At 39.6% G+C, this 18,334-nt stretch overlaps 1 protein-coding gene across 1 annotated transcript in view; it reads left to right on the top strand.

Moving 5' to 3' along the window:
• The window catches only part of MYO3B (myosin IIIB), a 226,414-nt gene that overhangs the window by 17,114 nt on the left and 190,966 nt on the right, over positions 1-18,334 (top strand). The window contains exon 6 of the mRNA XM_070956912.1: positions 9,813-9,958. Coding sequence (XP_070813013.1) covers positions 9,813-9,958 — 146 coding nt within the window. The remainder of the gene's footprint in view (positions 1-9,812; positions 9,959-18,334) is intronic.

The raw sequence follows: 18,334 nt of genomic DNA, 5'->3' as shown, positions 1-18,334 counted from the left end.
ACATTTGTTCTCTTACTGGGATGGTTATTTTATTCTATGCGGCAATGCCATTTAAATAAGAGGTAGAGTCTGTTCAGTTTTAGGAAAATAATATCAGTGTTTCTCAACCTTGGAGACTTTAAAATGCATGTTGAGGAATTCTGGGAGTTGAAGTCCACGTGTCTTAAAAGTTGCCAAATATTATTTAGAGAAAAATCAGGATATAGAATAAAGTTTACTTTTCAGATGTCTCAAAGGCATTTGAGAACTCTTTTGATATAACTATATTTTTATAGTTGTGGCCAAATTTGAGTGGGTCAATACTAGAGGGTACAGCAATGAAAAAGAAAAAAAGACGGATGTGTGATTTTATGTGTGTGTTTATATACAGTACATGCTTATTGATACAGGATATCCTTTTGCTTTTTTAATAAGCTTTTTTCCCCAAGTGCAATTATATTAAATTGTAGTACTAGGAACTGTGTTGCCTAAGCAGTTAAGAATCATTGTTGAAGTATACTGAAGCATATGAATATTTCTGTTACATATTATTTAGGTGCTTTAAAGTTTCTAAGGTAGGTTTAGGAAGGATGCAAAATGTGGGAATAAATATAGTTAATTTACTCTTTACTTTTATATACTGTATTGCCTTTCCATGCAAAATAGCATTCAAATAAATTAGCATACAGTATAAAAAGATATAGTTAAAATGCAGAACAATATTAAAACATAAAACTAAAGATAATGTAGCTTAATTAAAAATAAAAAAGAAACAGCATGTGCAGGTTAAATCAGCTCGAAATGAAAAAACAAAACAAAACCTCTGTCTGAATAAAATGGTCTTTGCCAGCTCCGAAGGGCATCTTAGATAGAGCTAGCTTAGCCTCAGTTATCAGCAAACTTCAGAGATCAATAATGAAAATTGAGAAAGCTATCTTTCATAGTGCCAATAAGTATGTGTCCTATAGTGACAAGTTACAAAGAAGAATATTAAGTATCTGGAGCCTGGTGTGATTTATTATTATGTACACAACAATGTAAAATCATAGATGCCAATTCTTTAGCTAGAGTTGGCACTGAGTTCTTCTCAAGAACCTAGGATGTCATCATATATCGGCGTAGTACAGTGGTGAAATTGAGCCGGTTCTATCTGGCTCGGGCAAACCAGTAGCGCCGGCGGCGGGAGGAGGCTCTGCCCACCTGCCCAGACGTCATCATACCCCTTTTTTGACCCTCTGACATGTGTGGAGGAGGCGCATGCATTCACATTTGTGAACGGTAGCGAAGGTAAATAAATTTCACCCCTGGCATAGTATATATATGCACTCCAAGCAGTGTGGCCTTTTGTAATTGACAGATGGAAATTTTGTCAATTGCAGATTTTCTACGTGTTGTCTAAGATTTTTTTGGTATGGTACCCTGTGTGATGATAACTACTGGGACCATTATGGCCCATTTATGCCATGAATTTTCAACTTCACTCTTCAGATATTGACACTTCATGGTCTTCTCCAACTCTTCTATTCTGCTATCCCCTGGTATTCCCACATTAATTATCACTTTATTTTTTTTTCAACCACGGTTAAATCTGGTGTGTTATGAGCCAAAATGTATCAGTTTGAATTCAGAAATCCCACAATATTTTAACCTGCTCATTTTTTACTATTTTTTCCAATTCTATGCTCCCACTGATTTTTCATTCCTGCCACAGGATCGTTATTATAGATGTTCCAGTGAATCATTTTGGTCATTGTGTTATGTCATTGTTTATAATCAGCTTGTGCAATCTTATTGCACAAGCTAAATATATGATCTACTGTTTCCTCTGCTTCTTTGTATAATCTGCCCTTTGAATCATTTGATGATTTTTCAATTCTGGCCTTGATTGCGTTGGTTCAAATAACTTGATCTTGTGCAGCCAAAATCAAGCCTTCAGTTTCTTCTTTTAATGTTCAAATTATAATTGGAACATAAGCCATTGATAGGTTTTTACCTTTATCCATTTTCCCCTCGATCTTTTGTAGAAATTGATCATGTAATTCTTTTTCTTGCCAGCATTCTGTTTATGGTTTTATTACATTATTTTGATATTCGTGATCTGTTTTCTTTGCATTCAGTAAATTCCTATTTTTAACTTACATCAATGCTTTTTTCTTGGCTGTCTTTTACTCAGCCAATGCATGCTTCTTTTCCTCAAGAGTAAACCTCTGCCTCCTTCCTATATGGATTTCTATAATCTATCACTATCACTATGGGGATACCATGTATAGTGAATAATCATGAGTTTCCTTCTTTCTTTTTTGGTCCAATTGTCCAGTTCAGTTTTGTCCAGTTAATACTGTAATTCTAGCCATGTATTGTATCACAGGTAGAGCCCAAGCAGAGTTGGTATTCACTTACCTTTGCTACCAGTTTGCAAATGCGAGCACGCACGCATGCTTGCTCCCTCCGCTCGCACGCACCACCTCCGCGCATACACAGGGCCTTCAGTGCATGCGCAGTGCATCAAAACAGGATGTGATGATGTCCAGGCGGGGGGGCGGAGCCTCCTGCAGCCGCCGCTACCGGTTCTCCCGAACCGGATAGAACTGGCTGAATACCACCACTGAGCCCAAGTATTGATAATTTAATGGATAGTTTCAACTGTTCAACTTTGCCTTTAGCAGTTTTCTCTCTCTTTAGATGTATTCATATTCTTATTCTTGTGGGTTGCACAGTCAGACAGATGGATTTGACATTTTTGTTCATCTGTTGAGTCTTTCCCAAAGACCTGGGATAGGCAGACGTTGGTATTTAATCATATTAAATGTATTGTTGCGAGATGTAAGGTGTTCCAAGTAAAGCTGCCTTTTACAATCGACTGATGGTGTTTAAGTGTGTTCCAGATATTTTGGAATTTCATTCAAGTCTCACCAACACTACCAGCAGTGTCTGGTCTCCAACTCTTGCTCACAGGCTCAATCTTCCACCATACGCTGCTGACAGAGAGTGACTGGCTCAAATTTTCCAAGCTTGAGTATGGACTCGATCCTGGTTCTCTTCAGTCCTGTTTAACATCTTAACCATTACACTGGTCAGACTCAATAAATCTGGATCATTCATTACCAGCAGCCTCAACATATATATATTTTTAAATGTCACCTCCATGAAAAATTGCCAGCGATCTCCATTGTACTGTAACCTGTACAGGCCCACTGTAACCTATCTTTCTTGAACTTCAATTCAGCATTCCACATACCATTGACCCACACTTTCAAATTTCATAGCTATCCCTGCAAGAAGGATCTAGGTAGGTTGTAGCTCCATTCAGGAAAGGTTACCCTGAATGCACATTCTGTAATGAAAGAGATTGGGATCAGTCATACATATCACATGGTATTGGCCTTGTAGAGCAAATGGCCTCATCCAGCACAATTCAAACTTTGGTAGCTCTTTTCTAATTCTCAACTATATTGTTCATGATTTGGTGTCTATTGCATGAATCATGTGTCATTAGTGTTAGGAGTCCACCAATTAATAATGTTTGATTTTTTTTAAAATGGGGCTGACTGAAGATGATTGAACATATCCATATTATGTTGTTTGATGTTTGATATTTAAAAAGAGAAAACGAAAAGCAATTGATTTTGCAGTGCCAGGTAAAATTAATTGAGACTTCTGAGTCACTTGCCTTGAAGGAAGTTATTTACATGACTTCAGGGTAGTGACTTTATTGGGAGCAGATGTTTTGAGGAAGTGGTTATAGAAATTAAATATGAAAAATATGCTAATGTCCTACCCCAAAATAATGATGAATAATTTTACAGCAGGGCATGGATATAGTAGTATTCAGGGTCAACAGATGACTCCAGATCCTAATATTGTGAAATAGGGAGAAAAATATCTTTATTCACTTTCTGCCTGTTATATACCGTATACTATTCCTAAAACATGCTTACTTGGGCTAGTAGGGCATGCTTAATATGTTGTTGGGCCATCAAAAAGGTTTAAATTGACTATCTCTCATAATCGATTATCTCTCATAGTAATATTTAGCCCTCAACATATCCAATCTTGCATAAGGCTAAACTCGCTCCAGTCAGTTAACCATGCCATGGGAATTGCAAAACTCAATCAAATGTCATGTTTTGCATTTCTGAAAGTTTACTTTATTAAAATATATAGCCATAGATCAGTCTCACCAAAGTTTAAAAATGTATTATATAGCATCCAATAAAAAGCTACCCATCCCTGCATTAGATACATCCGAGGAAGGAATCAGGTTCCAAAATTTCTAATTGCCATAGTTATGGTACAATATTTGGCTATAGCTCTAGAGATTCCCCGAACCTGGTCATTTATTGGTAGTAGATGATTGCCTATGAAAGTAGTGCAATTAGATGGGACATTAACCCTGCCTACCAGAAGTGATAGATATTTCTAAAGCATTATTTCAAGGTACAAGCAAATACACAAACACTCTTAACACTAATTGTATTTACCCAATAGTACTATTGTCCCAGGGCAAAGCCGGGTGGTTGGTTTCACCTAGTGCAGGGCAGAGGTGGGTTTCAGCAGGTTCTGACCAGTTCTGGAGAACTGGTAGCAGAAATTTTGAGTAGTTCGGAGAACCGGTAGTAAAAATTCTGACTGGCCTCACCCCCATCTATTCTCTGCCTCCTAAGTCCCAGCTGATCGGGACAAAATGGGGATTTTGCAGTAACCTTCCCCTGGATTGGGATGGGAATGGAGATTTTACAGTATCCTTTCCCTGACACACCCACCAAGCCATGCCATGCCCACCAAGCCACACTCACAGAACCGGTAGTAAAATTTTTTGAAACCCACCACTGGTGCAGGGGTGTCAAACTCACGGCCCATAGGCCGGATGAGTCATGCGCTGGCCACGCCCACCCCGGTTTAGCAAAGGGGAAAAAAGTTGTGATACGTCATGTGACGATGTGTTGTCACGAGTTTGACACCCCTGACCTAGTGCAAGTGAGCATAGTCATGGAGGTATGTGGGAATGTGTTTAGAATGTCATTTCTGTATAGAAGCAAAGTCATGCTTGCTATTACAGTCACAAGGCAAGCACCCCCTGCATGTCCTCACTACATATTTATATACGTTGCAGATATCGCCAGGTTACATCAGCAGTTTTGATTGGTTCAAGTTAATTACCTCACCACGCACTTCTGGCAGGCTCTTCTCAATCTCTGGGCAGATTTCATAATGTCCACATGGGGGCGCCTAGTGACTATGTTAACCTTTATCCCAAAGGTGCTTTCTCCCCCCACCCCCCACGGCAACTGGACTCTCTGGTTTTTCTTTGAAGACGTTTCTCTTCTCCTTCAAGAAGCTTCTTCAGCTCTTCTTCAGAAATGAGCAACAAATTTAAGGAAATTTCCTGTATTTAGTCCATGGTTATAATTCTTATATTTTACTGTTAGGGCTGGAATGGGGGTGTAATAGTTTCAGTATCTGAAAATAGTCACACACAGTGAAACCATATAAAATGGTAATTCAGTGTTGGGTAAAGGTAAGAATTAGGACATCCATGAACTCAGCTTAATCCTCAGCCAGCGCATTGACATGTCAGGGCTGTTTTGTTTAGCAATGCTAAATATCTTCTTTGCCATTGGCTTCTTTTGGGGTTTTTTTCAATTTCCCAGTCTAACCTACAGGTATCCTGGTGATCTCTAATCCAAGTATCAAATAGATTTGATCCTGGGTATCATTTTCAGATCAGCCCAGGATGGCAACTAAAGAGAGGCCCCCTCCCACATCCCCTCTTTACTTCCTACATTAAACGCCATATGTTTCTAATTAGAGTTTGAAAACAGAAAGCACACTGTAGTTTCTCTCAAACTTTTAATATTAAATTTGATGTCAAGTATCCTGAAAATGTTTATGGGAAAGCAAAAGACAGCATTTCTTCAGACACTCAAATAAGTCCTATAGCAGCCTGGAATTCATACAAACTAGAAATATGAAGATAGTTTACTAGTCTTTTATAGAACTTTTAATAATAGCTTCCATTTTTGCCCAATATAGTTGAGAAAATATATAGAATATTCCCTTGGTGCTATAAGTAAATGAAATTAAATTGATGAAAGCCAAGAGTTTTTGACAAAGCATTATATCTGGTTAATTTGGGTAGCTGTGCTGCTTTTCTTAGTGTGAGGATAAGAATTTAATATTGTCAGAATTGATTTATTTTTCCCATAATATACATTGCACATTATAATGTGTGTCAATTCATTTTTCCTTTAAGCTTCCATATCTCATCAGCTACTTGATTATTAACCTCATGAATGCAGAAATGTTTCCCTCAGAATGCATAGCTCTTTACACCCCCACCTTCCTTCTATCCAGTGCAGTGCAGTGAAATCCAGCAGGTTCTGACATGTTCTGGAGAACTGGTAGCAGAAATTTTGAGTAGTTCGGAGAACCGGCAAATACCACCTCTGGCTGGTCCCAGGAGTGGGGAGGGAATGGGGATTTTGCAGTATCCTTCCTCTGGAGTGGGATGGGAATGGGGATTTTGCAATATCCTTCCCCCAGGAGTGGGGAGGGAATGGGGATTTTGCAGTATCCTTCCCCTGGAGTGGGGTGAGAATGGAAATTTTGTAGTATCCTTTTCCTGCAACACCTACCAAGCCACACCATGCGCACCAAGCCACGCCCACAGAACCGGTAGTAAAAAAAATTAGATTTCACCACTGATCCAGTGGACAGGCTCACATAGGACAAACCTCCTGTTCCCTAGTCATAATATTCCATCTTTGTTATCTGTAGGCCTACAGAATGTGGGATGTATGTTCTTGGCCTTCTAGAGCTCAATTCACATCTTTATGATTTGATACACTGCACAATATTTGAAGGATCATTTGTGCCATCATGTGCTGTCTGCACCTTAGAACTATCCTCCTTGAGATTCGGACCATGCAAAGTACTTATACCCTCTCCATTATAGGCTGTCTGGCATCAATCTCTTTGTTGTTTTTGTATCAATCTATATGTTAATTTCCAATTCTCCCTCATCATTAACCATCAATCCATGTAAGCCTTATTTCCATTGCCATGACAGTATTGTAAGATTTGTATATTACACACATCAATATTATATTACTTTTTGGTGTTACATTACTGAAAGTGGTGTCGAAAAGTAAAATGTTGATTCCTGTAACCAAACTGGTAGAGTTTTAAGAGATTAAGGTTATTAAATTTGTTGTACAGATAAACCAGCTTTTCCTAAGCAGAATTGTGATGCCTTTTCCCCATGTACATCTAGCCATCTAACCACCTCTGTGGGACATGGGCAGTTAAGAAGTGTAGAAAATAAATAAAAACCATGGCACCAAGAGCATCTTTTCAGTGCCAAATCCCCATCACTGCCTTTGTCTCATCCCAGATCAGAGAAGACAGGTTGTCCTAGAATGTACCAATGTTAAAATTAGCATTTCTCCCCTTATTCAGAAACCATCCAAGGACAGTCTAAAGGAGTATAACATTTGTCAGGTTTCATCACCTATTACCCTGTTTTCCCGAAAATAAGACCCAACCAGAAAATAAACCCTAGCATGATTTTTCAGGATGCTCATAATATAAGCCCTACCCCAAAAATAAGCCCCCCAAATTAATATAAGACCTGGTCTTATTTTCGGGGAAACATAGGTATCTTGAATGGTTGTAAGAAGCTGAGGTAAAATAGCAATGGGGACAGCAAATGTCATACTGATGTAGATTTCTGTTCAGGTCAAGGTTGGGTGGAAAGTCTTTCAAGATAATAATGGAAAAAGGCCCTAAGAGTTATAATCCTGGTATTCACTGAAAGCATAAGATTGGACAAATCTGGTCTGAATGATGACTTGTGATTTTGTAAAAAACAAAAACAAAAACTCCACCTCTTGATCCCTCTGAATTTTAAATAGCCCCAACTCAGCAGACCCATCTCAACCATTCCTGAGCCCTGGGAAGCATTTTTTCTCTATGTACCTCTCCATTTCTTCCAAAGCGTCTCCTCCTGAGACATGTCCAGGATGATAACTGCTACATTAACAATTGCCTTTTCTAAAGTTGTGGAGTGCTTGTTGAGAAAAGCTCTTCAATGCAAAGTGCTGACTTAGCCATTCCCCCCCTTTTTTTCCTTCCGAAACTGGAAGTCTTTTAAGCTGTGCATATGTTAATTTGTTTATTGCTCAATTAATTAATTAGATTTGCTGTCCATTTTCTCTTTCTTATAGATTGTTCTCATTGTGCTTATCAGTCATACATGCTACTAGTGAACTGAAGTTTCTGTCTATAAATTAGATTTATGTTTTCCCCAACTCATAAAAAGGAAACATCAAGAACAATCTTGAAATTTATAGAAGTACATTTAACTTAACAATATATTTATGGATGGGCAAATCCCTGAAATAGCATTCCCTATAGGCAGAAAATGAGGTGTGACAATTGGGAGAAAATGTGGAAAACCACAGGCGGGTTATATAATGGCGTAGTCTGAAGAAGGGGAAGTCTCAATGGTTGGAGCAGAATTTGGTTTTGTTGTAAATCCCACTTGCTAATGTTGAATTGGAAACCATAATTGTATGCTGTACCATGTGCCCTTTGTCAGGATTCCAAGTAACCAAGTAACAGACTTCCAGGCCTGACACCCTTTTTGACAGAGAACATCATATGAGAAAACTACAGCTTTATTGTCTATCTACATCCATAGTTACAAAGGTCTTTTCTTCCAGGACATTGCAGCTTAACACTCTCTTAATAGTACATAAGTTCCATCTGTATTGTGACTTCTTGAAATAATCTCAGTGATGTTAGAAAGAAGAGCCAAAGTATAAAAATAAGGGCTACACCCTATTTTGCCTTCTCAATTATGAGCATGGATATACTTTTCTCAGCTTCATTTTCCATACCACTGCTGAAATGAAGTATGATTCACAAAAGTTTAATATCATAATAAATGTGTTCGTCTTCAAGATGCCACGAGATTTTTTTTTGTTCTTTTGTTGGTAATCAATTATTATAAGAGTTTACTGAAGCTAGGATGCTAATACATTCAAAATAATAATACTCCAGCTAAACACCAGCTAAAGAACTAGCACCTGTGATCTCACAATTTTGTGTACATAACAATAATAAATACTTATAGAAAAGCTACACTTTTGTTATCCTTTACATCAGTGGTGAAATCTAATTTTTTTTTACTACTGGTTCTGTGGGCGTGGCTTGGTGGGCTGGGCGTGGCTTGGTGGGTGTGGCTTGGTGGGCGTGGGAGGGGAAGGATACTGCAAAATCTCCATTCCCACCCCACTCCAGGAGAAGGATACTGCAAAATCCCCATTCCCTCACCACTTCTGGGGGAAAGATATTGCAAAATCTCCATTCCCACCCCACTCTGGGGCCAGCCAGAGGTGGTATTTGCCAGTTCTCCAAACTACTCAAAATTTCTGCTGCCAGTTCTCTGAACTGCTCAAAATTTCCACTATCAGTTCTCCAGAACCTGTCAGAACCTGCTGGATTTCACCCCTGCTTTACATATATGTAAGTTATAGGGATAGAAGATAACACCGCTTAAAATGGAAATATAATGAATAACTATAGAACTTATTTCAATTGCTATAATCTCTTGTAATGTTCAGCATCATGAATTTAATTCCCTGAATTGCATTCTGTGGGTAATATTAAATAGTAGGACTGCTAGTTGAGCATTTAAGTTGTAACCATAATAAGAAATATATGAATGGACACTGGTAATAAGGCAGTGGGTATGTGTATAATTCGTACTTAATGGGGACATTACTGTCTCAGAGGTTAATGTGGTGTGTTCATTGTCTTTTATCTAACAGGTTATTGCTTGTGAACAACAATATGACTATTCTTATGATGCCCGTTGTGATGTATGGTCTCTTGGGATCACGGCTATTGAACTTGGTGATGGAGATCCACCTTTGTTTGACATGCATCCTGTGAAGACCCTTTTCAAAATCCCAAGGTAGGGCACTAGGTGGCTCTCTTGGCTTACTGGATCTTGCTTGCTCTGACAACAGCAATTCAACAGTGAAAATACCTATTTGGTGCATCATTACATCTTACATTACGTTAATTGGAAGATATGTAGAAATAGATGCTACTGTTGAGGAGGTCTGCATATAAGCAGCAAGATTTTTTAGAAAAAGAATATTTGGATTTTTACTATTGAAGGTTCTTTTAAAAAAATATGATTTGCTTATTTAGCTTTTGCAAACCATTTCAAAAATAATTTGTTTCCCAACAAGGGCAGATAATTCTCCAAAAAATACAATGTTTTAATGGGCTACTTCTGAAAGAAGAATGGTTGAATGGTTCAAATAGAAGCTTTCTAAGTATGCCGGATCAACAGCATCTATTGTTTCTATCTTCTTTCTTTTATTTTCATACAGAAAATAAGATATTATTTCTAAGCATACTTGAAAGTACAAGGAACCTACACTTTCTTCCATAAGATTTGTTTAGACTGTTTCTCCTGGCAGGAAGCAAAAGACAGGGCATTACAACTGTGAAGTATGAATTAATTGCCGGACATTTATAACAAATAAGCTTTCTGAATCATTTACTTTAAACTGATTGGCAGTTTGGAATAGCCTGCCACTTCTGTGTTCTGCTTTCAGAAGAAAAGATACCCACCGGCAATTAGAAAATTAAAACCTTAGACAATGGGAATATTTGACCCTTTCTTATCTGTACAATCACACAATTATCAGGGGGCTTTTTACGGGGTCTCCCAGTTGCTATTTGCATTTCTGATTAAGTCTATTTATATGTAGATGAAGCTTTCAAGCATTTTGCACAGTATTATCTCTTTCCCACAACTGGGTCGGAGAACTGCTATCCTCTTTCAGAGATTATTCAAACTTAAATAGCAATCGTTTTTGTTTTTTTTTGCCCTTTGCACATGTGTAGAATGCACAGCAGCAATTAAAGTGAGGGAGAGTTCAAATATGTAAACTAATGCCCATACATTTTTATCAGATAGAAGCTAAAAATGGTTTGAAAGAACAAGAGTCCTGATGGAGTATGGCAAAATATCAGCAGGTCAAAGAAAGGTGTATGGAAAGGGCATGTGAATTTTTGCCTTCCAGGTCATGATGTATCTTTCTTTCCATGAGTGGTTTTAGTTAGCATGCCTGAATAATACTTTCTACACTTTTTACATGAGACAAAACACTACACATAGCAAGCAAGCTCCTTAAATGGCTGTCTTTTTTTAAAAAAAATTAAAAATAAAATCCAAATTCTTTTACATGAGGAAAATGTATAGCTCATTCAGGAATATTCCATATAAGTCATGAAAGAAACTGGAAAAGATCTTTGTATATAAGTATATCAGAGAAGGAAGATGCAAAATAATGTGCAAATTACCAAAACACTGTGCTAATTTCTTATAAATGTTTCCCTTGAGACTTACAAAGAAGTATAGAGCCATACGTTGAGAGACAAATGCAAAATGAATGGATAGCTTTGAGAAAAGTTAGGAGAACATGAGATTGGATAGCTAATATAAAGTGGATTCATTTATCAGATTTCTAAAATGGCCCATAACAATTCTGGTGGATTTCAGTATTAAAAACAGTTCAAAACAGTATAGCATATAGAATAAAAATGTTGGAAGAAATGTCCTTCTGGGTTCAGTTCCAAGTTGGGAAAAAGACACTGGAAACATGGAGACTGCTTGGAAAGATGGTTTAATGCTGGACAGGATCACATGGCTTGAGTTCCTGAACAGAAAAGGGAAGAGATGCTGAGAGTTCCTGGGTTTTATGCCCTCTCTGGGCTCTGAACTTCCTGGGGCACAGGAAGAGTATCCTGATTGGTTGTCAGACTTCCAGGGGGTGGGGGTCTTAGCTAGCCTTGCTGGCTGATGTAATCTTCCCAGGTGCCATGTGGTGAGTTTCTGTTGTTAGATGGGTCCTATTGTGTTGCAGATGATGATCCATTTACAAAGGTGGGGGGAGGCAGGAAGCTGCTGTCTTTAAAATATGTTTCTCTATTTCTCATCCAGGGAAATATAATATTCTGCCTTTTTAATATTTGCTAAAATAGTTCATTCTTCTAGGAGAGGGGTGAGTGCTAACCTCCTACAAAAATAAGTAAACATTCATGGAAAACTATAAAAACAGAACTTGAACACAAAAAATTCCCACAAGAAGTTCACAATAACCTGAGTCCAAGGCCCGGGAGAAGAGCCAGGTTTTTGAAGCCCATTTCCATGAGATTAGGGAAAGACCCATGTAGATCTCTCCAGAGAACAGCCATTGTGGCAAAAAAGAAGAAGAAAAAAAGATCTTCTTCCTGGCTCTTTTCAGATCGTGTTGTTTAATCAGTGGGATTCAAAGAATGCCAAGTCTGTCAAACCTTACAGGACAAACAGAAACGATCCCTCGGATAAGGCCCTGTTCCAAGAAAGGCTTTATAGGTGATTATTAGCACTTTGAATTGTACCCAGAAATTGAACTCAGGAGCTGCACTAGTCACTGCCTATGCTGCCACTTTTTTGGTTAGCTGTACCTTCTGAATGATCTTCAAAGGAAGCCCCATATAGAAGACAATGAGGTAACTAAGGTGTAAGTGATTGCTCAAAGGTCTTCTCAGTCCAGGAATGGGTTCAAGCGGCATACAATGAATATGTGCAAAGATTTTTCTGACCACAGCTCCATCTGCAACCCCATTCAAGATTAAAGATAGACAACTTCTTGGAATGAGTGATCTAAATAACCATGTCTACCTGGACTTGCTAAGGTTGAGCCTGAGTCTTTCCTCTGCATCCAGACCCCTACAGCCTCCGGGCTCTGGGACAAGGCCTTGACTTGATTCGCTTGGTCAGACAAGGTTCTACAGCTGGGTGTAATCAGCATAGTAGTAATAACACATGACCACAAACCAATTATGACCTTGCCCAGCATCATCAGCCTCATGTAGATGTTAAACAGAAGAGGCAAAAGCTCTGTGGTACTCCACAAACCAAAAGCTTTGGATTCATTCTTTCCCACTTATCAGCAATGACTCAAACGGACAACTGAAAAAAGGAGGAGAATAACCCCAGTGCTATGCCCTCCTCTCTTAATTCCTGTAAGCAATCCAGAAAGATACCATGATTGTTGGTAATGAAAGCTGCTAATGGATCAAGAAGAGCCAAGATGGCTGCTGCACTCCTATCTTGACTTTACAAGAGCTTATCAAGCAGCACATTCAGTACTATCTCAGTAGTATGCCCTAGTCTGAAACAGTGGTGGGATTCAAATAATTTAACAACTGGTTCTCTGCCCTAATGACCAGCTGGGTAGGTGTGGCTTGGTGGTCATGTCACCATGTGGGCGTGGCCAACTCAACATTCTACTTTAGCAACTATTTGTTAACCCAAATATCTGAGTAGATGGAAAGGGCTCAAAAGGAGCATTTTGACTCTGGGCCAAACCATGAAGGTAAAAGGTAAAAGTTCCCCTCGCACATATGTGCTACTCATTCCCGACTTTAGGGGGCGGTGCTCATCTCTGTTTCAAAGCCAAAGAGCCAGTGCTGTGCAAAGACGTCTCCGTGATCATGTGGCCGGCATGACTAAATGCCAAAGGCGCATGGAATATTGCTACCTTCCCACCAAAGGTGGTCCCTATTTTTCTACTTGCATTTTTTATGTGCTTTCGAACTGCTAGGTTGGCAGAAGCTGGGACAAGTAACGGGAGCTGACCCCATTACACGGCACTAGAGATTCAAACCGCTGAACTGCCGACCTTTCAATCGACAAGCTCAGTGTCTTAGCCACTGAGCCACCACGTCCCAAACCATATATGACATTAATTCCCTGGTTTGCCCCTGAGCATGAATAGCCAGTGCTGGGATCCAATCTTAACTGGAACCCTTTTGCTGCCTTGGAAGGTCCACGAGAGGACATTTGTATATTGCTGTAATTATTGTTACAGAGAACAGAACTGAGCAGCATTTTATCTGGAAACAGATGAAGTCAGTTGAGTTCAGTAACAGGACAGGCAACATTATGAAGTATTGATTTGCTGTACTTGACTCATTTTTGCAGAGCATTCTTTTTTTCCCTTTTTTTTCCTATTATTTTGACTTCATTAATTCTGCATGGTTGTTTTAGCTGACTGGGCTGAACTGCCTCCTAATTGAGGGACTCTAAATGACGCTCCTAAGAGAAGGAGCTGGAATCTTTGTTTTCGGGATCCTCTATACCATTTTCTGGCAACGATAGTTGACACTTTTGTACCTCTTGCAGCTTGCAGAGGGTTTTGTATATGTTTTCCCAGATGAAAAAAGGTGATCCTTTTTCTCTATAAAGATAGTTTAATAGAGCCCCTTTAGAGGGAACTGTGTCAAACTCAGGATATGGCCATAAGAGTGATGAGCAGATGCATCCCAAAGAGACCTTGGGGGAAAAAAAATAGCATCAGTTTTACTGACTGACACCATATGAAAATCCCTGCATCTGTAGAGGCATTCAGAAGTTAAACTGACCATGTCAAAAACAACCCTCAGATTCTCATGCTTCCTCACCCACCTCTTCTTATGGTGTTACCACAAATTGGCAATTAGGACCATTCCGCGGTGGCACAGTGGTTAGAATGCAGTACTGCAGGCTACTTCTGCTGACTGCCTGCAGTTTGGCAAATCGAATCTCACCAGGCTCAAGGTTGACTCAGCCTTCCATCCTTCTGAGGTGGGTAAAATGAGGACCCAGATTGTTGGGGAAAATATGCTGACTCTGTTAACTGCTTAGAGAGGTCTGTAAAAGCACTGTGAAGCAGTATATAAGTCTAAGTTCTATTGCTATTCCGTTCTATAGTCTACTAGAATTACTTGATCAATGTACTATAAACTAGAATTTATCTTAACTGGTTTATTAAAGCAAGCAAGCACTATATTCCATGTTTAAAATTTGTTTGATTTAAGCCATGGGTAAGATAACCCCACTTGTCTGGTTTAGAGAAAACCGGAAGCTCCTATTAATAATGTTTTTAAGTTTTTCCTTGTGGCTGCTTCAGAGAACAGAGTGGGGAAGTGGGAGTGGAGCCACCTAAAGACATGTTTTTATTATGGTACAGTAAATAAACAATATGTAATTATCAAATAATGTCTGAATACAGTTATTGGATCAGAGCTAATGACCATAGTGCTTTGTATATTTTATTTATTTACTTATGCCCACAATGGAGAGTCTCATTAACTCTTCTGTGTAACTGAAGATTGGATCTACTGATGTACTCATAACACTGATTTCATGATTATTATGTTGAGATTGGTTATAATGAAATAAGTTGCTTTAAAAAGTATTACTGCATTGAGCTTTAAATTACAATTTTCTCAGATCGCTAAGTTTGGAAAATTTTACATAATTTCACATAGATTTAAATTCTCTGTTTTTGTATATTTTGGATATGGAAGTAAAGGAAAGATGCATATTCTTCTCCGGATCCAGTTAGGTTAAATTCCAGATAATCAGGCTGAAATTCCATAACTCTCTAGCATTCTTTAATTATTATATGTCTCCTTAGTCTCCCAATGGGCAGCAGAGTGTTTGCTGGCTGCCAGAAAAAAAAGACCTAGAAACTAGTGGATTGTGATTTCACTGAACAAGGGCTGCATAAAAATCTTGGTTTACGTAGGAAGAACCTGGCTAAAGATATATATGTTTTCTGAGGTTTTCGCGGGTGTTTTTATGTAGGTCTTTGGTTATTCGGGTTTTCTCCCGCGTAAAATTGGAAATGTCTTGGCGACGTTTCGACGAAGTCTCATTTGTCATCTTCAGGCTGGTGTTTTCGGCTTCGTGCTCCTAGAAGCATGAATAACCAAAGATATATATATATATCCTTTATATTCTTTATCTGGAATATATATATTCCAGATATTCACGCTGAAATTCCATAACTCTCTAGCATTCTTTGTTTTTGCTGTCGTCATACTGTATGATGCTTCATCATCCAGCATGACAACAGCAAAAAACAACACAGCTGATTACAAGTGGGAACGGCTGGAAGGACCTATTACATGCGCAAGGGCCAAATTGATTAATGGCATATAAAGGCAAAGATCTCTGTAATGGTAGTTTAATACTCTGATCTCAGCAGATGGCTGATGAAAGCTTATTAAATAAAATTTTAATTCTTTTAAAATTTTAAGTTCTGGAGCTTGCAGGATGTCTGCTTCTTTATATATATACACACACATATATTGTATTACATTATATTATATTATATTATATTATATTATATTATATTATATTATATTATATTATATTATATTAATTTTCCTTTATATATCATCGTTCGTATAAAAAGGCAAATGACGATATATTAAGGATAATATATATAACAATTGTTAAGCCTAGCAAAGCATGATGCAATACTTGTAATGTATATAACTCAAATTGTGGTTGTTTAAAGGGAAGTGTATATTCTTTAGATGACTTGCAATTCCATGTTAGAATGCCACTTATAATAATAATAATAATAATAATAATAATAATAATAATAATAATAATAATAATAATAATAATAATAATAATAATAATTTTATTTCTATACCGCCCTTCTCCCGAAGGACTCAGGGCGGTGTACAGCCTATTTAAAAACACAGACAAAACAATGATATAAAATTTAAAATAATTAAATAAGTGGCTCAAATTTAAAACCCCAATTTAAAACTATTGTGTTGATAGTCCGGCCTGGCGGAACAACAGGGTCTTCAATGCGCAGCGAAACACCCGGAGGTCAGATATCTTACGAATTTCCGGGGGCAGTTCATTCCACAGGGCTGGGGCTCCCACAGAGAAGGCCCTCCCCCTGGGCGTCGCCAGCCGACATAACTTGGCTGATGGCACCCTGAGGAGACCCTCTCTGTGGGAACGAACTGGTCGGTGGGAGGCTATTGGTGGCAGAAGACGGTCTCGGAGGTACCCGGGTCCTATGCCATGGAGCGCTTTAAAGGTGGTAACCAACACCTTGAATCGCACCCGGAAGACCACCGGGAGCCAGTGCAGCTCGCGCAGGAGGGGTGTCACATGGGCATAACGGGTTGCGCCCATAACCACCCGCGCGGCCGCATTCTGGACCAGTTGGAGCCTCCGAGTGCTCTTCAAGGGGAGCCCCATGTAGAGAGCATTACAATAGTCCAACCGGGAAGTAACAAGGGCATGAGTGACCGTGCGCAGGGCGTCCCGATCCAGAAAGGGCTGCAACTGGCGAATCAGGCGAACCTGATAAAAGGCCCCCCTGGCCACGGCCGTCATATGCTCTTCTAAAGACAGCCGCGCGTCCAGGAGGACACCCAGATTGCGAGCCCTCTCCGTGGGGGGCAAAGATTCACCCCCAATAGTCAGCGATGGCACCTGCTGACTATATCGGGGCGCCGGAAGCCACAGCCACTCGGTCTTGGAGGGGTTGAGTCTGAGCCTGTTCCTCCCCATCCAGACCCGCACGGCCTCCAGGCAGCGGGACATCACATCAAGGGCATCGTTGGGGTGGTCTGGGGTGGAGATGTACAGCTGAGTATCATCAGCGTACAGATGGCACTTCACCCCAAAACCACGGATGATCTCACCCAGCGGCTTCACATAAATGTTGAACAGGAGGGGCGAGAGGACCGACCCTTGCGGCACTCCCCATGCGAGACGCCTCGAGGTCGACCTCTGCCCCCCTGCCAACACGAACTGCGAGCGGTCGGAGAGGAAGGAGGAGAACCACCGCAAAACGGTGCCCCCTATTCCTAACCCCCTCAACCGCTGCAGCATGATACCATGGTCGATGGTATCAAAAGCCGCCGAGAGATCTAATAGGACTAGGACAGAGGAACAACCCCTGTCCCGAGCCCTCCAGAGATCATCCACCAACGCGACCAATGCCGTTTCTGTGCTGTACCCCTGCCTGAAGCCCGACTGGTACGGGTCTAGATAGATAGCTTCATCCAGGTGCCGGGGAAGTTGTCGTGCCACCACGCTCTCAACAACCTTCGCCACAAAACGAAGGTTGGAGACTGGACGATAGTTGGCTAATTCAGCCGGGTCCAGGGAAGGCTTATCCCATGGGGTATATAGTTAGGAACAATTAATGCTATTTAATACCCTGAAATCCTCTTGCATTAGGCACAATTGGGGTGGTAAAGAGTTTGCACTATAAATAGGTCTAGATTGACCCTTTTATTTATTACAGTGATTTATATACTGCCTTCTTGTCAGACTCTAAGTAGCTTACAATATTAAAATAATAAAACTCCATGCAACAAAATATAAAACTGTGGTTGCGGTTGCTGTTGTTGTTCCTCAGCCATCATTCTTTTTCAGTAATATAATTGAAAATAATATTATTATGAAGTAAATCCTTTG

This window comes from Pituophis catenifer, unplaced genomic scaffold (genome assembly GCF_029215685.1).
Source record: "Pituophis catenifer annectens isolate HBS135680 unplaced genomic scaffold, rPitCat1.0.hap2 SCAF_1, whole genome shotgun sequence".
NCBI classification, from domain to species: Eukaryota; Metazoa; Chordata; class Lepidosauria; order Squamata; family Colubridae; genus Pituophis; species Pituophis catenifer.
The sequence above is the reverse complement of the archived record's forward strand: the minus strand, read 5'-3'. Positions and strand labels throughout refer to the sequence as shown.